A 24074-nucleotide genomic window follows, 5' to 3' on the forward strand; every position below is an offset into this window, starting at 1 on the left:
ATTTTTCTTTATGCAAATTGTGTGTAAAATGGCCATAAACGGGTTTTCCCGTTATACACAATGTATCTATAAACTGTATCTAATTTGCATATTAATGTGTGTTTGGGGCAACATGTAATGAAAAAAGAAGTGTAATAATGTGAGTAATAATTGACAAGATTTTCATAATAATATATAATATTTCACAGGAATGTTCCCCTGCATTCATTTGCTGTGTCTGTCAAAACGCGTAATAAACATGCTTTTAGTCCTGGTGTCCTCAACTGAGGACATGAATGTATGTTGATTTGCAACCCCATAATATTTTCCTGAGATGTTGATTTATGACAAACGGTTTAAAAATGAGTAAAATTTAAATGATAATTACAAAATATATATTTCAATTATAAAATCATATTTCCATAAAAGTGATCACTAAATTAACATCAGCCATGTTTGAAGACCAAGCAGAGGGTAACAGTGGAACATCCAATCATTTGGTCTCTGAAGAGCCTTTACAGGACATCCGTCAACATATAAATAAGAAGCTACACTTTTAAAACTTTTACTTGTATGATGAAACCCGTCAGAGCGGAGAAAGTGTGTTTATTCACAATGAAAACATACAGTACAGAGATACAGGAATAATCAGAGGTCATCGTTATATAATTCTACTGGAATCTGTAATACTGAGATTGTGCTTTATTAGGGTTCTTCTCTGTAAGACTCGTCAGTTAATCTGATCCCTCACAACACGACTGTGAGAATTCACAGAATCCGGACATGAAAGACACGATGTTTAAGCAGCAAATCATCACAGTTTTCAGTTTAAAAGATTTTTAACACCGACTTTAAAAATTACAACCTTCACATTTCCATATTCTCTGCAACACATTTATTAAGCTGAGATTTGAGTGTGTTTGATGAAACTGATCGAGCTCACGACGGTCAGAGGCTCCGGTTCTTCTTCTGCAGGCGGGTTCTGGCGGGTTCTGTGAGGACCAGCGGCTCCTGAGTGACCGTGGCCGGGTATTTCTGACCCAGAAGCTCCACGTCCAGCTTCTGACCGGCGTGAGTGAGGTGCAGGGGCAGGTAAGCGAAGGCCAGGCTCTGCTGTGTGCTGTAGCTGTACGCTCCTGACGTCGTGTTCCCCACCACCTCCACACAACCCCACAAACAGAACAAATACATTTGATTATTTTAGAAATTTGATTTTTATTATTATTTTTTTATATAGTAATCATAAAAATGGTTCATAAAAAATTTAAAAGAATAAAAATTAAAATTGAAGAAAATAATAAATTAGTTCAAATGAAATCCGGGGATTCATTGAGAAAAGTGACACTAAATTAAAGGACAAGAGGTGATCACATGTGTGACCCTGGAGCACAAAACCAGTCATAAGGGGCCGTTTTAAAAAAAAAAAGCATACAACTATTTGAAAATCTGGAATCTGAGGGTGCAAAAAAAAAAAAATCTAAATATTTAAAGTCGCCTTTAAAGTTGTCTTAGCAATGCATATTAATAATCAAAAGGTTTACGGTAGGAAATTTACTAAATATCTTCATGGAACATGATCTTTATTAATATCCTAATGATTTTTGGCATAAAAGAGAAAAATGGATAATTTTTCCACCATGGAAAAAAAGTCTATTTAACCTCCCACAATTTGGGCTTCTTTTTTCTGAAGCAGTTCTGAGAAACAAAAGTCAGAACTGCAAAATATAAACTTATAATTGTGAGATAAAAACTAAAAATCAGAATTGCAAGATGTAAACTCACAATTTTGAGAAAACATCAGAATAGTGAGAATTGTGACAAGCGGCTTGGCAAAGGAATAAAAATAAAAAAAACGTAATTGATAAATAATAAACATAACTTTTTATCTCACAATTCTGACTCTTTTCTTGCAATTACAAGTTTATTTCTCACAATTCTGAGATTCTATCTTGCTATTCTGAATTCAGAGTTAAGTGGAAAAAGTCTGAATTATGAGATATAAACTGGAATTGTAAGACATTTTTTTAATGTTTTATTCAGTCGGAAACAAGCTTCCATCAGAAACAGAAGTCACTCTGGATGAGCTGATGACTCGTTTCTTTCGTTACACACAGCGAAACTCATGATGATCTTTCACACACAACCCATTGTGTTGTGTTAGCTTCACCTCTCCGTTGTGTGTGTGTGTGTGTGTGTGTGTGTTAGCTTCACCTCTCCGTTGTACCAGACGGTCTCGTTTCCCTCCGGGTCGATGTCGTCTGTGTGCAGCGTGAGGAACGCCAGCCGCCGGCTCAAACCCTGAGCCCTGATCTCCAGCAGCGCCTGTTTACCGATGAACTCTGCAGGCTGCCAGAGAGAGAGAGAGAGAGAGAGAGAGAGCGCTCCAAACCACTAACAACATCTCACTTACTCTCACACACACACACACACACACACACACACACACACACACACACACACACACACACACACACACACACACACACACACACTCACACACACACACACACACACACACACACACACACACACACACACACACACACACACACACACACACACACACACACACACACACACACACACACACACACACACACACACACACACACACACACACACACACACACACACACACACACACACACACACACACACACTCACACACACACACACACACACACACACACACACACACACACACACACACACACACACACACACACACACACACACACACACACACACACACACACACACACACACACACACACACACACTCACACACACACTCACACACACACACACACACACACACACACACACACACACACACACACACACACACACACACACACACAGACACACACACAAACACACACACACACACACTGCTGCTGTTTATTATTACCTTATTGAATTTGATGAAATAGTCCAAACCGGCTTCTAAAGGATTCGTGTCGCAGTTCATCTGAAAACAAAAGACAAAATCTTGAGATAAGATGACTGTTGTGTGTGTTTTTATTAGTGTGTGTCTGTTTGTGTGTGTGTGTGTAGTACCTCAGCTCCCCAGGCTCTGAAGCCCTTCTCCAGTCTCAGTGAGCTCATGGCGTATGTGCCGAAATTATCGATGTTCTCGTCTCGTCCCGCCTCCATCAGCGCCTCATACACCGCCGACATCTTCTGCATGTCCATATAGAGCTCCCAACCCAACTCACCTACACACACACAAACACACACACACACACACACACACACACACACAAGGTTATGAGGACAGCTGCTCATCTGCATGTGTCTTGTTGATTAGCATGATTAGCGTGACTAGCGTGTAGCGGTCACCTGTGTAGGATATGCGGATGGCGCGGAGGGGAACGCCGGCGAGCTGCATGGATCTGCAGTGCAGGAATCTGAAGGCCGTGTCACTCATGTCTTCATCCGTCAGCTTCTGAAGAACCACGCGTGACTTCGGCCCGGCGACGCCCAGAACCCCGACCTCATCCGTCACGTTACACACACTCACAGCGTACCCTCCGTCACACACCTCACGCTCGATCCACCTGAGACACACACAAACACACAGCAGCTGCAGTTAATGCAGGGAATGAGAGATGCTTGCATTAAACTTATGGCCGTGGTGTTACAGTTCAGTTATTTTCAGCTGCTTGCACACATTTTCAAAACTTTGCCTCTTTTTTTCAAAACTTCACACACAAATCCAAGAATTACACATAAAATGCAAAACGCCTCACTTATCTCTTGCAAAATGAAGCACTGCATTCAAACTATCACAAACACATCTCAAAAGCACACATTTGCAAACACCTTTGCCATAATATTAATTCCTGTTAGATTTGTGTGTGTTACAGAGAGAACTGTGTGTTGTGTTTTACAAAAAGTGTTTTCTGAAATTGAAAACTGAGTCAAAGGCTGAGAATCAGTGTCTGGTTTTGCAGATTTGGTGTGTGTTTCTGCTGTTTGAGTGACAGCTTTAACTGTGTGACAAGGAAAGATTGTGTGTAAGCAGCTGAAATAAACTGTAATGGAAGGTGATGCGGTGTCTGAGGCAGCTGCGAATGTGTTGTAGCTGGTTTAGAGATGTTTTCACACATGACCCGATGAATCATTCGTGTCTGGAGCTTTAACTTTAACAGGCTTCAGCTCGTCACTAGTGCTGCAGGTCAATTCACTTTCCTCCAGAAGGGGGCGCCGTGTGTGTGTGTGTGTGTGTGTGTTTGGAGGGGGGGCAGTGTGCTGTTTCCTGATTGGATGAGACAAGGGGCAGAAACCAGACAGCTGTGTTACTGAGACACACACACACACTCCAGATATTCTCACATTACACACACTGGCTCCTTCAGCTCTAGACTGTAGTAATAGTTACTGATTGAGTGTGTGTGTGTGTGTGTGTGTGTGTGAGAGACGCACCGCAGATCATGCAGCTCTGATCCGGAGCCTGTGATGAGCAGAAACTCTCCAGGTGCAGTCTGGGTAACCGTGACCTCAGCATAGACACGCCCCCGTGGGGTCAACATGTGACTGATGTTGGTTTGACCCACCTGAGAAACATTAGATCATCATGATTCAATCAGCATGAATAGCTCCTGACCCTAACCTTCAGAACTAAGTGCTTCACCCAAACCCTTACCCTAAACCTACCCTTTACCCAATTATAACCTGACCCCTGAAACCAAGTCTTGACCCTCAAACAGGCCTTTAAAGGGGTCCCAGAAAGTGAGGACCGGCCAAAATGTCCTCACTTTACTCCGATGATCTAAAAGTCAAAACCAGCACTCAAAGATAGCTGTACAAGTGCACACACACACACACACACACGCGCACACGCGCACACACACACACACACGCACACACACACACACGCACGCACACACACACACACACACGCACACACACACACTTGTTTCACTATCCTTGTGGGGACATTCATAGGCGTAATGGTTGTTATACTGTACTTACTGTATGTGCTATTGCCCTACACCAACCCTACACCTAAACCTACCCCTTACAGGAGACTTTCTGCTATTTCAGATTTTCAATACACTCCATTCTGTGTGATTTATTAGCTTGTTTACCCGTGGAGACCTCAATTTAGGTCCCCACCGTGACACGAGTCCCCATGAGTCTGTGTGTATTCAGGTTTAAGTCCCCACCTGAATAGAAAAACAAGTGCACACACACACACACACACACCTCTGGTCCAGATCATCAGACTGTCTGTAATATTTCACTAAATCATACAGCTGTAGCTCACACAGTGGTTTCTCTCACCTTTGGCAGTGTGTTGGCGAACAGCCGGTCAAGCAGCCGGTGTGAATCTTCTCCTTTCACAGTGAACTTCCCAAAAGGTGAAAGGTCAATCACACCCACGCCGTCCATCACCAGTTTACACTCGCGGCCGACCGGCCCGAACCAGTTAGTCCTTCTGAAGCTGGGTCTGCATACAGGACCCGAAAGAGACACGCACTCACAATCCTCCAATCAGAGCAGCACATTTCACTTCATTATAGCATGATTTACACTAATGTAAAACATTTGGGGTCAGTAAGATTTATTATTTTTTAAAGAAATTATTAGTTTTATTCATCAAAGACGGTTTAAATTGATCAAAAGTGTCAGCATAGAGACGTATAATGTAGCAAAATATTCCTATTTCAAGTAAATGCTGTTCTTTTGAACTTTCTATTCATCTGTGAATCCTGAAAAATAAAATTCATCACAGTTTCCACAAAAATATTAAGCAGCACAACTGTTTTCAACATTGATAATAATAATAAATGTTTCTTGATCAGCAAATCAGCATATTAGAATGATTTCTGAAGATCATGTGACACTGAAGACTGCAGTAATGATGCTGAAAATACAGCTGCATCACAGAAATACATTACAGTTTAACACATATTCACATAGAAAACAGCTGTTTTAAGTAAGGAACAATTGACTCCGGGCCGTTGAATTATTAGAAAAATAATGCAGCTAATAACTAAGTTATTAGAGAGAGAGATGATTTCTCTCGGAGTCTGTCTCAGTGTTCTGCATCAGTGTCTCTACTAACAGTTAAGTTCATTTTCTTCACGAACAGCGTTGTTACCTCACTGATAAAATCATCAGAGTACCACGTTTATTATGTTTCCATTAGTGCGTTTTACTGTATTTTTGATCAAATAAATGCAGCTTTGGTGAGCAGAAGTCTTCTTTTAGAAACATTATAAATCTTACCGACCACAAACGTTTAAGCGTGTTCATCTCATCTGCTTCATTAGTGAATGATTTCTGATATCAGCTGCAGATCTCACTTGTATCCGGAGTCGTCTCCGGGTTTGTGGAAGTAATGCGGCTGCTCCCATCCTGCGTGGAAACCCATAGAGCATCTGTCCTTCAGCAGCTCATAGACGCCGCTGACCCGGTCAGTTGGGCGACCCGCGAAGCGCTCCTCCTTCGGGTAACCCACTGAAACCAATCAGAGCGCAGAGATCGTCCACATCACTCTCGCGCAGAGGTCACCTTAACCAAACATTTTCAGTGATGGAAAAATCTGAAGGCTCTTTGACAGATTACACTGAGGGTGTTATATCTATTGTAATTTATAACTGTAATTCCCAGCTCTGTCCAGTTGGTGGCAGCAGAGGACCATCAGCTCCAGAACAAAAATAGACTTTTGCTATGTGTTTGATTACGCACAGGACTGCGCTGCCGCTTCGCTTGATCTGAGGCGTCTGCAGCGATTTGTCACGACACATTAAAGGTGGGGTATGTATTTTTTCAAAAACAAAAACTTTAGAAAACTGAGTCTGGCCAGTACCAAAACAAACTTGTAGCCAATCAGCAGTAAGGGGCGTGTCCACTCATGATGTGAGGAGAGAGCGCTTATCAGTGCACATGACGGACCGAGCCGAGCGACGACAGAAAGATAGAGATGGCAGATAAAAGTATTAGGGGCGAGACCCTTTTGGGGTAGGGGCGTGTTTGTTTTGGTGATTTGAAATATCCACAATGGCTACCAGAAATCACTTACCCCACCTTTAAAGAGTGCCAAAATGGTATTTATTGCTTGAATTTCCTAATAAAATGGACATAATTTGAAATCTGAGACTTTGTTTCATATCAAAAGTAACAACACACAAAGCTTAGCCTATTGGAATTTACTGGATGGAGGCGCACTATACGTACGGTTTACACATCAACTGAAAACAGCATCGATTGGGATGTAAGAATCAATATTGGTTCTAAAAATAAGAATCTATTAGCACAGTCTCTGTTCATCAGTTCTCTTCATAAATAAATAAAGGCAGCAGCTATTTGCTGTAAGTGTAAATAGCCATAGATTCTATTTACACTATGTTAAAATAGCAGGATTTTCTGCTATTTATACTACTTATTGCAAATAGTGGCAATTATCTGCACCTCAGTGCTGTAGTACATTATAAAACAGTATGCAATAATAACGTATTGAGTGAAAATTATCATTTTAAAGTTATTAAATGGATGCCACATTTTTGGGATAATAAAGCCCTCCCTACACCTACCTGATACTTTATTTTCAACTTTTTGATTATTTCCTTCATTTTTATTGAAAATAAATGCCTTTCTGATGTGATACGAGATTTGAAAAAAGAGGGGAAAAAGTTCAAATTCGAACTCAGGTCGATCACGTCAAAGAGCTTTCGCTTTACCACCGACGCCACTGAAACTGATGGGCGGAGTTAGTGTAAAATCTGCCAACAAGGCGGGCCTTTCGCAAATACACACTCTGATAAATAAATGCATAAGCCTATATTCGTCCTGTAGGTTCATTATTAAAAATGAAAATGTGAAGAAAAATACAAGCAATTAAATGTTATTATAATTCAAAGATGAAAATTAAAATGACGGGTAAGAATAGATTATGACGGAATTTTTACGACCCTCTCCGCCAAAATGACGGACGGTGTTGAAGTGTAACGCAGCCTCTTCCTGTCACGTGACTCACCGACGTTGTTGAAGCCGTAGGACTCTCTGGCTTTGGCGCACAGATAGGGGACGCTGGTCCAGTGAGCGTAGCGGTTGGGGTCGCACTCGATCAGATCATACGGCGGCTCACCGCTCACGATCCAGTCGCTCAGAAACTTCCCCACTCCTCCAGAGTGAATGATACCGTACCTGTCAATCAAGCAATTATTTACATTTCATCTGTTAAAATATGAAATATGTGTGAATATACTGTATGTGTGTCTTCTATCATTTGTGTAATTATAATAACTATAATTAATAAATAATAAATTATGTATATACATTTTATAATTTGTATATATATTTATTATTAATTTTATAATCTAATTCTATAATCTGATTTTATTTATTTATTATTTATTTATTCTATAATCTGTATAATCATAACTTTAATTCTGTCATAAAGTATAATTCTGTCATCTTCATATATATATATTCTAAAATCGAATTCTATAATAAAATATAATCCTATAATTTGTACAGGTGTATTCTATAATCTGTTTAGTGATCACCACAGTATGTGGAATCAATTGTTTACATTTCATGTGTAAAAATATGAAATATGTGCATATTCTAAATATGAATATATATACTATAATTAACTATAATTAATACATAATAAATTATAATTCTATAGTCTGAATTGTATTCATTTATTTATAATCTCATAATAAACTCATAAATTCATAATAACTTTAGTTCTATAATCTTCATATATGTATTCTAAAATCGTCATAAATCGAATTCTATAATAAAATATAATCCTATAATTTGTACAGGTGTATTCTATAATCTGTTTAATTCTAATAATTATAATTCTATCATTGTACATATCTGTATTCTGTAATCAATCTGGACAATGCTTCGTTAATTCAGTGTTTCTGATTAAAAAGCAAAATAAAACATGTATGTTATTGTAGTCTTTATGAAGAAAAAAAAAGAAAATTTTTAAAGCACAAAAGTTCACATTGAGTTGTAGAACCAGCAATCAATCACAGTAATTGAACTGAACCATATTGATTTGAAACACAGTTATTGAACTGAATCACAGTTATTGTTAATTTATGTATAATCACTTTCTATTCTTAACTGTTTTAATTCATTTTAAATCAATTTAAAACATTTTAAAAGTTAGTAAATTCCTTGTTTTTATTGTTTATTATTTAATGATTATTTTAACTTTTATGTAAAGCACTTTGAATTACCAATGTGTATGAAATGTGCTATATAAATAACCTTGCCTTGCCTTATTGAACTGAATCAGTTATTGAAATAAATTAGTTATTGAACTGAATCAACATTGAACTGAATGCACTGTCTGTGTGTGTGTGTGTGTGTGTGTGTGTGTGTGTGTGTGTGTGTGTGTGTGTGTCTGTGTGTGTGTGTGTGTGTGTGTGTGTGTGTGTGTGTGTGTGTGTGTGTCTGTGTGTGTGTGTGTGTGTGTGTGTGTGTGTGTGTGTGTGTGTGTGTGTGTGTGTGTGTGTGTGTGTGTGTGTGTGTGTGTGTGTGTGTGTGTGTGTGTGTGTGTGTGTGTGTGTGTGTGTGTGTGTGTGTGTGTGTGTGTGTGTGTGTGTGTGTGTGTGTGTGTGTGTGTGTGTGTGTGTGTGTGTGTGTTCACCCGGCCGATGGCAGTCCAGTAGTTTCTGGCTCCCTGGTGCGGTCCGATCATGGGCAGCAGGTCAGGTGTGTATGTGATCGGTCCGGACACAATGTTGATGATGTCAGCGTTCTTCAGAACTGGCACCATCTCCATGGCCCTCTCCACATGATCCATGATCCGGTCCAGATCGGACTCAAACAGCTCCTTACCGAAACCTGCGACACACACCTGATGTATTTCTGACTAATCGATGCAGAATCGATTCATGGATGGATTCTGAGATCTTCCGAATGCATCGCGACTCTCTCTGGAATCGATTCTGAGCTTATATTTTAACAGCAGATGGCGCTCTGCTCTAGTGTTTATCCGCACACTCAAACGCTGATGAAGAAGAGCGCTGAAGAGCACTTGTGTGTTCGGCTGAGGCTGTAATCTCACCTCGGCTCAGAATGCTTTTACGACGCCAGATTAATGTAAACACAGCCCACTGTGAACACCCTTGTGATTCGCTTCAACCTTTACGAATCTTATGAATGATTATTTTAGGTTCAAGTGTGTGTAAAGGAACTGTAAACAAGCAGAGTACAGCTGATTCTGGAGCATGCAGCGCCACCTGCTGTTCAAAACTAAGCTCAGAATCGATTCATTTCTTGATTCACGATGCATCGATTTATTTTCCCAGCTCTATTTCTGACTGTTCTGTGATCTGCTCTCTGTGATCGTGTGCTGACCAGTGTTGCCAACTGCTTTCAATTGAAAGTAGCTAAAACTGGTAGCTAAATGTCACTAGATGACATCACAATGGCAAATTCACTGATCTACATAAAGATGAATATAGATCAGTGGGCAAGATGAGAACTTAGATAAGGTTTGTCCAAGATTTGCTATATTTGCCCCTAAACTTTTGAAAAAAGTCTCAAAAGGGGTGGGGAAGTCGCTAAGTCTAGTTACAAAATTGCTAAATTGGCAACACTGGTGCTGACCTGGAGGAACTCCGTCTCTGATCCACGAGTCCTGCAGCTTCATCTTCTCCTCCTTCTCGTAGGGTCCGAACAGCAGGCCGTCTCGCTCCTGACGCAGGTAATACGAGCCCTCCAGATCCCGGATCACCGGAAGCTCCGTCTCCAGCGCCTTCACCTCGGGAACCGTCGCCGTGACGACGTACTGGTGATGCACTGGGATGGTGGGGTGCTGGAACCCGATCATTTGACCCAGTTCACGTGCCCAGAACCCTGAGATCAAGACAAATACACAGCGCTTTACATATCATATATCACTGCTGAGTCCAAACAGCTGATAAAAACATCACAATAATCCACAGCACTCCAGTCCATCAGTTAACATCTGGAGAAGACAAAAGCTGAAACATCCAGCATCAAGACGCCCATAATCCATAATAACTCTTCCTCCAGTGAAGAAGTGCATCTGCTGTTGTCTCTCATCAAAATCCAGCCACATATTTGTTTAGAGCTGTTTTTGCTTGATCTGCAGATTTCTCTCCTGATTCAGACCAGAACACTTGTTCACTGGAGGAAGCGTTATTATGGATTATGGACTCAATGTATTTGAGTTAAAAACGTCTTAATGCTGGATGTGTTTCAGCTTTTGTCTTCTCCAGATGTTAACTGATGGACTGGAGTGGTGTGTATTATTGTGATGTTTTTATCAGACTCTCATTCTGACGGCACCCATTCACTGCAGAGCATCCATTGCTGAGACACTGATGCAGAGACACATTTCTACAAATTTGATGAAGAAACAAACTCATCTACATCTCGGATGGCCCAAAGGTGAGCATATTTACAGCAGATTTTCTTTTTTGAGTGAACTGTTCCTTTAAGAAGAACCCCTGAGCAAAGGAGACACACAAACACTGCAGATGTCCTGAAATAATCACACAGAACATGATCCATCAGTCTGAAATAACCTCCAGCAGCCCAACACACACACACACACTCACACACACACACACACACACAAACACTGAGCTAATGATATTTTCTAACCCCAACACTAAACATAACCCTCACAGAACACCTTTTGCATTTTGACATTTTTAATAAAGCATTGTTTAGTGTGTTCATTTCGTCTGTTGAATTAAGCTGTCTGTGTGTGTGTGTGTGTGTGTGTGTGTGTGTGAGTGTGAGTATGTGTGAGTGTGTGTGAGTGTGTGTGTGTGTGTGTGTGTGTGTGTGTGTGTGTGAGTGTGAGTGTGTGAGTGTGAGTGTGAGTGAGTGAGTGAGTGTGTGTGTGTGTGTGTGTGTGTGTGTGCCTACTTAAATTTGTACCCAAAAGTGAGCTAAACCTGACAAAATCTCCAAAAACCTCCCTTTGGGGACGTCCTCATTTGTAAAACCAGTTTAAAAATAAAGTAAACAAAGGTTTTTTGAAATTGTAAAAATGCAGAAAGTCTCCTGTAAGGTTTAGGTTTAGGTGTAGGGTTGGTGTAGGGCAATAGAATATACGGTTTGTACAGTATAAAAACCATTACGCCTATGAAATGCCCCCGTTTAGATAGCTAAGTAAACATGTGTGTGTGTGTGTGTGTGTGTGTGTGAGTGATCAGAACTAGTTCAGCCAGAGCAACAAACACACAATCTCGAACATCTGTAGCGCTGTGAGATGTCGTCTGATTGGTGGAGGTGTTTTTTCAGGCACCAATCACGGCTCACGGTGAGTTTGTGGGTCGGTAGGGTTCAGAGTAACTGGATCCTCCTGCAAGCATTCTGTGAGCTCTGACCTTTGACCTCCTGGTGTGTTCGACTGATTCCAGACCTGCGGCTTTGGCCCGACAGAACCTGGTGACGTCATCGCTGAAGCCTGAGTGTGAGTTCCCTTCATAAACATCATGCTACAGAAATGATACTAAGAGAGACGATAAACCGCAACCTCCATCTAAACATGTTAAAACAGGATTCATTGACTTAAAAACGAGATATAAAGACTTCATCTCAGAGACCGTCTCTTCAATAACAGTCTTTTATTCTCCAACGGCAAAATGTTCTTGTTTTGCATGTAAAACAGGTTTATTGATGATGTAAATTCATCGTTTACCGCCAAAACTGTTAAAAATGCTAACCTCAATGGATCACTGAAAAAACTTAATCAAACACAAGGAGTGAGACAAACGAACAGCTCATACTCTCTATTTCTCTGAATACAGCAAAATTGAACTGAATAGAATAGAACTGGATAGAATAGAATAGAATAGAATAGAATAGAATAGAATAGAATAGAATGGAATGGAATGGAATGGAATGGAATGGAATGGAATGGAATAGAATAGAATAGAATGGAATAGAATAGGACAGAGTAGAATAGAATAGAATAGAATAGAATAGAAAAACAGTATAGAACATAGAATAGTATAGAATAGAACCTATTGGCATTATATAGAACTGAATAAAATAGAATAATATAGAATAGACTATAAGTGAATAGATAACAGAATAGAACAGAATACTACAGAATAAAACAGAATAGAATAATTATAATATTAAAGAAATGTATAGAACAGAACAGAGTAGATCCTACTAGAATAGAATAGAAAAGAGTAGAATAGATTAGAACAGTGGAGAACAGAACAGAATAGTATAGAATAGAACCGATTAGCATAATATAGATTCAAATAAAATAGAACAAATTAGAACAATATAAAATAGACCATAAGCGAATAGATAACAGTAAAGAAAAGAATAGTAAAAGAATAGAATAGATTATAATATTAAAGAAAAGTATAAAACAGAATAGAATAGAACAGAACAGAATATAACAGAGTAGAGCCTACTAGAATTCAATAGAAAAGAGCAGAATAGATTAGAACAACAGTATAGAATAGTATAGAATAGAACCATTAGCATAATATAGAATAGAATAAAATAGAACAAATTAGGATAATATAGAATTGACTATACGTGAATAAATAATAGTATAGAATAGAATAGTACAGAATAAAACAGAATATAATAAATTATAATATTACAGAATAGAATAGAATAGAATAGAATATATCTGAGTCAGTCACTGAAGTTGGTGGCCTTGACAGACGTAACTGAAGTCAGAGTTTTGTTCGGTCAGCTTGAGGGAAAAAAGAAAAAGAAGAGTTCTGGTGAGAACTGGTTGAGCTGAGGCGTGTGAGAGAGACCTCTGATGATTGGCTGAGAGATGAACTGTTGGCGAGAGATGATTGGCTGGTCATGTGAGCGGGGCAGAAGGCCAAAACCCCAAAAACATTAAACCTGAACCAAAATCAGCTAAACAAACACACGCACACACACTCAGATCTGACTCTGCTTCTTCATTACTCAATTCAGTCCACAGAAACATTCTCAGTCAGATGTTTAAACAGACTCACACAAACACAGAAAACAGGAAAAGGAAGCAGAGAAAAGTCTGACTGCATCTGATCTCTGGATCAGCAGCACATGACACACGTTAAATGTTCAGCAACTCGTTTCAGAAACACAGGATGAAAACAGCAGCAGAGACAGATTATGGGACGCAATCAGGTGTGTTTGCTATAGGAGAGGTCAGAGGTCAGCGATCGGCCTTTAGGTCCGTGTGACTGTGCAATGTGTGTCTGCTCATTTTATCAAAGCTGCTTCAGCACAATCCCATAAGAACATCAGCACAAAATATTACAACAAATCCTGCTGAAAGATCTGGACCCATGACACTTCTGTCAGATTTTGCTGACACTAGTACAATCTATATATTGAATATGATAAATCACATTCTTAGTCTTTCCTTCTTGTGACTGAAGGAAAGATGATACAAGTGTGTACCTTCAATTAAATACCAGATACAATTTATTGTCACCAAAATACCATAATATCCAGAAGAAAAAAAAAGATTTATTGCAGAATGTGGGACTTTTAAATATAATAAAGGCTGACTCTTACTTTGAAAAGGCTATGCTTTACTACTTCCAGCTGCTCAATCAGATAGATGAGGGAGATAAAATATGCATCTTACAAAATATTACACTATAAACTCCATGGATTCATGCGTGGTATTCCCTGACTGAGAACTGCTCTGAAACCCAGAGTCTGTAGATTACACAACAGTGCCGCGTTTGATTTTGAGCATGTAGTGCTTATGTTCATTTCATGAAATCATCGCCTTTTGAAGTTTAATCACATTAGCATGTATTGCAATCTTTTTTGCCATCCCCAAATTTAAGATCTCTCAAAATTATAATTACAGTATCTCACAGAAGTGAGTACACCCCTCACATTTTTGTAAATATTTTATTATATCTTTTCATGTGACAACACTGAAGAAATGACACTTTGCTACAATGTAAAGTAGTGAGTGTACAGCTTGTATAACAGTGTAAATTTTCTGTCCCCTCAAAATAACTCAACACACAGCCATTAATGTCTAAACTGCTGGCCACAAAAGTGAGTACACCCCTAAGGTGGAAAATGTCCAGATTGGGTCCAAAGTGTCAATATTTTGTGTGGCCACCATTATTTTCCAGCACTGCCTTAACCCTCTTGGGCATGGAGTTCAGCAGAGCTTCACAGGTTGCCACTGGAGTCCTCTTTTCCGCGTAGGTGGAAAAAGGATGGGCTCCAGGTCTCCTACCAAATCTTGAAAAACTGCTTAACTGTTTATCAAAATTCCGTTAAGGAGGCAAAATCCAAATATTTTTCAAACTTGATCGCAAAAAATGCCAATAGGCCCAAAGTTCTCTTCAAAACCATAAATTCTGTTCTTAGTCCAATTGTTTGCTCAGTTCCTGATGTCAATCTTGAGACGTGCACCCAATTCTCTGAATTTTTTGTTCAGAAAGTACAAGATATTAGATCACACCTCTCTCCTTTTGACTTAGATCACTCTCATCTGGTTCATTCATCCTGTAGTTTCACAAATTTTCAGCCAGTATCTTCATCTCAATTACTCAAAATAATTTCTCAGAAGAAAATTACATTTTGTCAGTCCGATGTATTGTCTGGTGGTCTGTTTAGAGAGGTTTTAGACACAATCAGCCCCACCCTCTTAGCTATTATAAACAGCTCTTTAATAAATGGGGTATTTCCGGAAAGTTTTAAACATGCTATCGTACAGCCCCTATTGAAAGGCCCTCATCTTGACCCCACTGTGCATAATAATTATCGCCCTATCTCTAAACTCTCATTCATTTCAAAGGTTTTGGAAAAAGTTGCACTCTCACAGTTTACTTCATACCTGGATAATTTTAATATTTTAGACCCATTTCAATCTAGTTTTAGAGCACTGCATAGCACTGAGTCGGCATTGCTAAAGGTTACAAATGACATTCTGCTATCCTGATACTTTTAGATTTAAGTGCTGCATTTGATACTGTTGACCACAATATTCTTTTGAAACGACTTGAGTATGTTGTTGGAGTTCAAGGCCTAGCTTTAGAGTGGTTCGCCTCATACTTAAAGGGGAGGACTTTTTCTGTAAATATCGGGTCATTTACTTCACCACCTGCACCTATCCATTGTGGTGTTCCACAGGGATCCATTTTAGACCCACTTTTGTTTTCCCTTTACATGCTCCCTTTGGGCTCAATACTCCAAAAATATAACATTAATTATCATTGTTATGCCGATGACCTTCAACTATATCTTCCGATCAAACCAGGAAATGACTTTTCATTGGATCATCTTTTTTTATGCCTTAATGAAGTCAAGACCTGGATGACAAAAAACTCCTTACAATTGAATGAAAATAAAACTGAAGTGCTTCTACTGGGCCCTGCTGCTACTAACAATTCCATTAAAACACAGCTTGGTTTTCTAAGTAATAACCTTCACAATCATGCAAAAAATCTTGGAGTCCATTTTGATCCCCTTCTCCAATTTGATAAGCATATAAATGCAGTTGTAAGGAGCAGCTTTTTTCATCTCAGATCAGTGGCTAAGGTGAAAAACTTTCTTTCTCGTCATGACCTTGAAATAGTAATTCATGCACTAATTTCCTCTCGTTTGGATCACTGTAACTCTTTGTACATAGGCCTACCTCAATTTACACTGTCACGATTACAGATGGTTCAAAATGCAGCAGCCAGATTCTTAACAGGAACTAAGAAAAGGGATCATATCACCCCTGTCCTTGCCTCATTGCACTGGCTCCCTATAAAGTTTAGAGTCGATTTTAAGATCCTTCTTTTTGCATACAAGGCATTGCGTAATTCTGCCCCGGATTATATTTGTGCTCTCATTAAGCCATATACAGCCTCTAGGTCTCTAAGATCTAGTGATCAGTTATTTTTATCTGTCCCCCGTTCACACTGTAAAACAAAAGGTGATCGAGCTTTCTCAGTAGTGTCCCCAAAGCTGTGGAACAGTCTACCTTTCAACATCAGAGCTTCTCCATCATTGGATGCTTTTAAATTTAGCTTAAAGACTTATTTTTACTCTTTAGCATTTGAGTGATGATGTGTAGGTATTTTGAAGTTTTATGAAATTGCATTTTAATTGTTTTTTGATACTTGTTCTTCCTGTTGTCTCACCTTCCCTTTTCTTTTAAATTGTTCTTTTTATTGTAAAGCACTTTGGATCAATTACAGTTGTGTTAAACTTGTGCTCTATAAATAAAATTTGCCTTGCCTTGCCTTGCCTCTTCCACTCCTCCATGACGACATCACAGAGCTGGTGGATGTTAGAGACCGTGCGCTCCTCCACCTTCCGTTTGAGGATGCCCCACAGATGCTCAATAGGGTTTAGGTCTGGAGACATGCTTGGCCAGTCCATCACCTTTACCCTCAGCTTCTTTAGCAAGGCAGTGGTCATCTTGGAGGTGTGTTTGGGGTCGTTATCACGTTGGAATACTGCCCTGCGGCCCAGTCTCTGAAGGGAGGGGATCATGCTCTGCTTCAGTATGTCACAGTACATGTTGGCATTCATGGTTCCCTCAATGAGCTGTAGCTCCCCAGTGCCGGCAGCACTCATGCAGCCCCAGACCATGACACTCGCACCACCATGCTTGACTGTACGCAAGACACACTTGTCTTTGTACTCCTCACCTGATTGCCGCCACGCATGCTTGACACCATCTGAACCAAATAAGTTTATCTCTGTCTCATCAGACCACAGGACATGGTTCCAGTAATCCATGTCCTTAGTCTGCTTGTCTTCAGCAAACTGTTTGCGGGCTTTCTTGTGCATCATCTTTAGAAGAGGCTTCCTTCTGGGACGACAGCCATGCAGACCAATTTGATGCAGTGTGTGGCGTACGGTCTGAGCACTGACAGGCTGACATTTTCACTTAGGGGTGTACTCACTTTTGTGTCCAGCGGTTTAGACATTAATGGCTGTGTGTTGAGTTATTTTGAGGGGACAGCAAATTTACACTGTTATACAAGCTGTACACTCACTACTTTACATTGTAGCTACATTGTAGCAAATGAGCATTGTAGCTCATTTCTTCAGTGTTGTCACATGAAAAGATATAATAAAATATTTACAAAAATGTGAGGGGTGTACTCACTTCTGTGAGATACTGTAGAACTTTTGGTAAACTATTTAAGATCTGTAATATGTTTTATGGCCTTAAATTTGATCAGACTTTTTAAGAACCTTAAAAAACACGCTGCTCCGTTTGTTATTATTAAATGTGACTCATTATAACATTGTGACTATACAGTAAAAAAAGCTTTTACTGTTCTAAAAACAGATTTGTGGGCAGTATTTTTTTTAATTATTATTATGCAAAAATTATACAAAGGTTTGTACAAGCATATACAACTCACAACAAGTACAAAAACAAATAAACATTCATAAGAATATGTAAAGTGAATTCATGCCAGGGGTAAAATTACAACAATTTAAAGTAACAAAAAGCTTCATAGGTCTTTCTTGCTTTTTTGTTCTTAATTTTATCTAATGTAGTACCATTTGTTTAATCTCTTTTTATAAAATGTTCAAAGTTTGGCTTAGCTTCCATTTTTTCTCAGGATTGTGATATTTTCCTAGTAAAATAATATTTGTGAGCTGTATTGGAATTGAAGATGTTAGAAACACACATCATTGTTGTCATGTGGTGAATTTGGCCAATCGTGAAGCAGCTGTGTGGTCATCAGCGCTCTCGCAGTCGCTCTGGAGAAACTGCGCTGGCTGAGTCAGCCGGCTGCTCTCAAAACGCTCTCGCGGTACTTTGATGCCACACGTGACAGTGACGTGGCGTCGGCGCCGGTTCAAGTCGGACAAATTTTCTAACCGGCATGCACTTCTTCAAGTCAGCCGCCGATCGGTTTTCATGGCGCCGCATGAAGTCGAACAGACCTATAGTCTATCATGTGGGGGTGTGGTTTAGTGGGTGTGGGTGTGGCTTAACAAACGGGTGTGGTCTATCATGTGGGGGTGTGGTATCTCATGTGGGTGTTAGGGATGTAACAATTCACTCAACTCACGATTCAATTTGATTCACGATTTTTTTTAACAAAATAAGATTTAAGACAAATTATAAACTAAATAATGTCCTTTTATTATTGCTTAGACAAAATTCTGCACGTTTCTTTGTGAAATTGAAATATAACACTAATAATATACTAATATAGCAATGGAATATAGCTCTTTTGTTGGTTTTGATTGCTTCTATTGTCCTCATGTGTAAGTTGCTTTGGATAAAAGCGTCTGATAAATAACAAAATGCAAATATAATGTAAATGTAAATAACAAAACTAAATTGAAATTTTAAAACAAGCCTCAAATCAAATAGATAAGAAAGTAACACAAATAAAAGAAATATCTTCATATAAACAAAATAAGGCTTTGTCTGTACTCTTTCCATTTAAAATTAGAGGCAACCACTGCATTTTAATCACGATCCAAACAAAGATATTGTATACATGCAACATGAGCAGTTTTTAATCAAAATTAGATTGTATAACTTCAAAATTTGAAGCAAAAACAGAATGGTCTGACTTATCTGCATGAAACAGCAGACGAGCTGAATGAGACGCAGATTCACTCTCTGCCAGCAGGTGGCGCTTAAAGCGTTTCCTTGGTTTCCGCTGGAAACAAAGCAGCGCTGCACTTATGAACTTTAATATGCATTATACAGAGGCAAGACTTTTCTAAACACAGTAAGTTCCCCTCGGAGATACATTCGAATAAACTCCGACCCCTAATTGAATCGCGATTTGTTTAGTATCTCAACCGATTTGAATCGTCACGCGTTTGAATCGATTTTCAGCCGGCTCGCGGTTAATCGTTACATCCCTAGTGGGTGTGGCCTAACAAACGGGTGTGGTTTATCATGTGGGGGTGTGGTCGGTCGTGTGGGTGTGGCCGAACCTGTGGCATTTACGATGCGATTGGCTCGGATGGTTCCGTGTGGCGTCTGGACGTCCCATCTGCCGTCGGCGGTCGGCGTGAGGCCTGTGACCGGAGCGGGATTATAGATCTGAGCGCCGTACATTCGCGCTCCCGCCGCCAGAGCCATCGTCAGAGAATACGGGTCGATGTGACCGTCACCCGGATTATAGAGACCCGCCAACACCTGACACACAGAGACAAGCAGCTTCAGCATCCACACACAGATGTTCTGCTGTCCTCACCGAATTTAACAGATGTATTTTTCAGAATATAAGTCATTTTTTATCATATGAAACATGCTGTGACTTATATTTCCAAGCAGTATGTATTGCAATTAACATCAGTGCAAACATTTGGATTTGTGCCAAATGAGGGATAAAAACATGCTTTAAATAAATTTAGGCTTGGCCTTTATAGTAAATGTTGTTTATAATGAATACCACTATAATTTATGTTTGTTTTATGCTCATCTGTGACCCTGCAGCACAAAAGCAGTCATAAGCAGCACAGCTATATTTGTAGCAATAGCCAACAATACATTGTATGAGTCAAAATTATACATTTTTCTTTTATGCCAAAAATCATTAGGATATTAAGTAAAGATCATGTTCCATGAAGATATTTTGTAAATGTCCTACCGTAAATATATCAAAACTTTATTTTTGATTAGTAATATGCATTGCTCAGAACTTCATTTGAACAACTTTAAAGGTGATTTTCTCAATATTTAGATTTTTTTGCACCCTCAGATTCCAGATTTTCAAATAGTTGTATCTCAGCCAAATATTGTCCAACAAACCATACATCAATGGAAAGATTATTCAGAATTGATTATTCAGAATTGACCCTTATGACTGGTTTTGTGGTCCAGTGTCACATATTTTCATTCCTGTTCTGTTCTGTATACCGTTAAATGTAAAGGATTTATGATAGGAGTGACAGAAACTAAAATACATGTTTATAGTGTTCAAAAAAGTAATTAGTTATAGTTACTAGTTACTTCTCACAAATAGTAACTGAGTTAGTAACTGAGTTACATCATTATAAAAGTAACTAATTACTAGGGAAAGTAACTATTGCGTTACTTTAAAAAAAAAAAAACTTCAAATATGTCAAATAACTTGGATACCCCCAATATTAAATATGTTAAATGAAGGAAATGGACACTAAATAGAATAAATTATTATTATAATACATTGTACACTAATCTACACTATTTTAGAGACACCTATCAAATTCAATATATTATTGTAAATATTATCAACCCTCTATGGGCACCTTGGCAATAGAATTGCCATTGGCTAGTAAATTTTTACCATTGGCTAGTTTACTCACCAGACTAATATTAATTATCTGATATACTATTGTATATCATATACAGTGTGTGTGTATATATATATATATATAGCTTATGTTTGTAAAATGGCACAGTTTTTTTTTTAAGTATCTGACACTTAGCATCAGTCAGTCCAGCATTATAATATGATATTATGATAATTTAGCATTATATGATAGAACTTTAGTAATTAGAACAACCATGTATGAATGCATATTTGTCATGTTGACTGAACTTAGGACTGGTGTGGTGCTTAAGATATTGTTTGTCATTTAGCGTTTCTATAAAAAAGGGGGGGAAACTAAAAATAATAGGCTAATGAAAAGATAACAAAACTATTACGAATTCTACTACTAACGGGGGAAACAGTAATTCGTTTGATTACTCGTTACTGAAAAAAGTAACGACGTTAGTAACGCCATTTATTTATAACGGCGTTATTCCCATCACTGATAGTGTTTATGTTTGTAAACGTTGCATTTTAGATACTAACACTTAATATTGATGCTTTTCAGCAAGAAAAAGGGGAAAAGAGAAAAAAAGACAATAATCTAGGGCTGGGCGATATTTATCGAACTACGCAATATCGAGTTCATTATCAAAGGCGATCCATCTGTGATAATGAACGTGATATCGTGTAGCTTGTCAGTGATCTACGGCTCTGTGTATTAAATGCCGCTCCGTCTGAAAGCAGCTGATGGAGATTTAGCGCTAATCACGGACCGCTGACAATCGTGTTCGATATATCGCCCAGCCCTATAAATCAACATTAAAATATCATTAAAAATGATTGAAACACAGTATGTGTGTCAGTCTTGATATCATCCTCGGGCGTCTGAACGTGTTCGTACCTTGTCCATGTTGAGCAGAGGGAAGAGCTGCTGGATCTTCTCGGGGCTGATGAGGAACTGTGGCGTCGGGTGCCAGTGTGTTCTGGTCATCTGATATTTGAGCTCGTCGACTCGGACCGGAGTGGACGCCAGTCTGATGCTGCCGGGCTGATGGAAGCCCACGGCCTGCGACACAATCACACATTCAATACAGCCTCACGGAGCTGCAGCAGTTCAAACCTGAGCAGTAAACATGTTAGTTGATGTCTCACCTGTCCCGTCTCGGCCTCGAGCTGCTCGAAGAGTTTAATGCTGTAATAATGAATCTTCTTCAGATTAATGCCTGGATGATAGTATGTGGTGAGTCCTGCCTGTGGATGAAAGCAGCGTCAGCATCACGTCGTTCAGCAGAACAGCACATGCACACAGTAACATAACCTCTGTCGTACACCGTCAGTCAGTTTAACCTGAAATACTCCGGTGAGACTTCAAAACAAGTCGTTTTCACCGTCAGCTGTCATGCTTTTTACATTCATGCATTCGGCAGACGCTTTTATCTGAAGTGACTAACGATGCATTCAGGCTGATCCGGTTCTAGAGATATAGTTCTACTCTGATTTCAACAAATGAATATGCCACGTTCTATTGCTGACTTGCCAGAAAATACTTTTATTTTTATAGTTTTGCTCATTCGTGAAATTTTATCAACTTTACACAGTTACTGAACTGATCTGAATAATGACACTGTTGTCTTTTTAAAGCTGCTTTACAGCTGAATGTGTCTCATATTTGATCACATCACTGATTCTGTCATTTTCTTGTTTATCTCTGTGAATCTGCTTTGAAACGATCTGTATTGTATAAAGCGCTGTAGAAATATAAGTGCCTTGGCTATTATTGACACAGAAAGCAGCTGCTTGAGTGTTTATCAAGACGACTTCTGAGTGAAGCCACATCTGTTCCAGTTACAGCCAACTCCTTCAGATAAACCCCGGAGGAACTACTGAACGCTTTCATCACTGAGGGGTTTCATAACTTATGGGTTTGCTGCAGCAGGGAGTGTTTTCCAAAATATTAGACCAAATCTGGATTCCTGATGACCCCTGACCCCTGGCCCGTGTGTGTACCGCGTGCCATGTGGATCCGGCGGTCAGCTCGGACTTTTCCAGCAGCACCACGTCCTTCTGTCCGGCTTTGGCCAGATGATACGCCAGACTGACCCCGACACACCCGCCGCCGATGACCACCGTCTCGGCCGAGTCCTTCAGACGCTTCCCCAGAACCCTGGACGGTCCGTCCCTGAGAACCAGAACACCATCAGACGCACACAGTCTCACTATCACCAGAACATCGTCAGATATGCACAATCACACATTTCTGCAGAATCGGGTATTTTGATTATTAAAGTATTAACTCCATTACTCTGAATGTTCCCATAATGTTTGCAAGATCTGTCAGATCTCACATAACTGTCAAGTATATCAGATATCATGTCCTCATCTGTCGGGTATACCTCATAATTTCATGAACAAGTCTCATATGTGTCAAGTCTATGAGATCTATAATTGATATTTGGTCAGATTTCTCACCCGTCATCTGTCGCGAGGCTCCGTGCAGAAGCGCGCGGTGTTGTTCTCCTGAAGTCTCGCCTCACGAGAGCGTTACACGCGTTTAATACTCGCGACATCGCGTGCTGCGGGACCGAGTGCGGGTTTCTTGAGGTTCGTCTTGAGTTTGGCTCGAAGTCTCCAAACTAACGCACGAGCAGCGCGCCCCCGCTCGCCTCAGACACGCGGAGAGTTTAACAGCATGCGAGGAAATTACGGTTCATTATCGTTAACAATTGAACACGGTCTGCATGAGAAAACACCGAACACAGAGACTACCGCAGAATGATTCGGTGCCATAAACAAAACATTCAGTTTCAATACGCACTCAGCATCTGTTATACATCTGCAATAATATATCTTTCATAAACAGTCTGAGTGAATGAACAATCTGCAGCACAAACAAAGATTGCAGTAACCCTG

The 24074-nt window shown here is 39.6% G+C and overlaps 1 protein-coding gene across 1 annotated transcript; it reads right to left on the reverse strand.

The window, feature by feature from the left end:
• Positions 1–568: 568 nt before the first annotated feature.
• Positions 569–24074, reverse strand: dmgdh (dimethylglycine dehydrogenase). Its single transcript, XM_058757538.1, has 16 exons — positions 23634–24074; positions 23172–23343; positions 22317–22415; positions 22066–22230; positions 19858–20062; positions 10570–10818; positions 9604–9801; positions 7967–8137; positions 6294–6447; positions 5269–5434; positions 4408–4538; positions 3322–3539; positions 3040–3197; positions 2891–2950; positions 2191–2325; positions 569–1137 (listed from the first exon to the last, which is right to left on the reverse strand). Exons 1-16 carry the CDS (start codon positions 23729–23731, stop codon positions 928–930), a joined length of 2589 nt encoding a protein of 862 aa, XP_058613521.1. The 5' UTR covers positions 23732–24074; the 3' UTR covers positions 569–927.

The sequence above is a fragment of the Onychostoma macrolepis genome, chromosome 21 (genome assembly GCF_012432095.1).
Source record: "Onychostoma macrolepis isolate SWU-2019 chromosome 21, ASM1243209v1, whole genome shotgun sequence".
Taxonomy (NCBI): domain Eukaryota; kingdom Metazoa; phylum Chordata; class Actinopteri; order Cypriniformes; family Cyprinidae; genus Onychostoma; species Onychostoma macrolepis.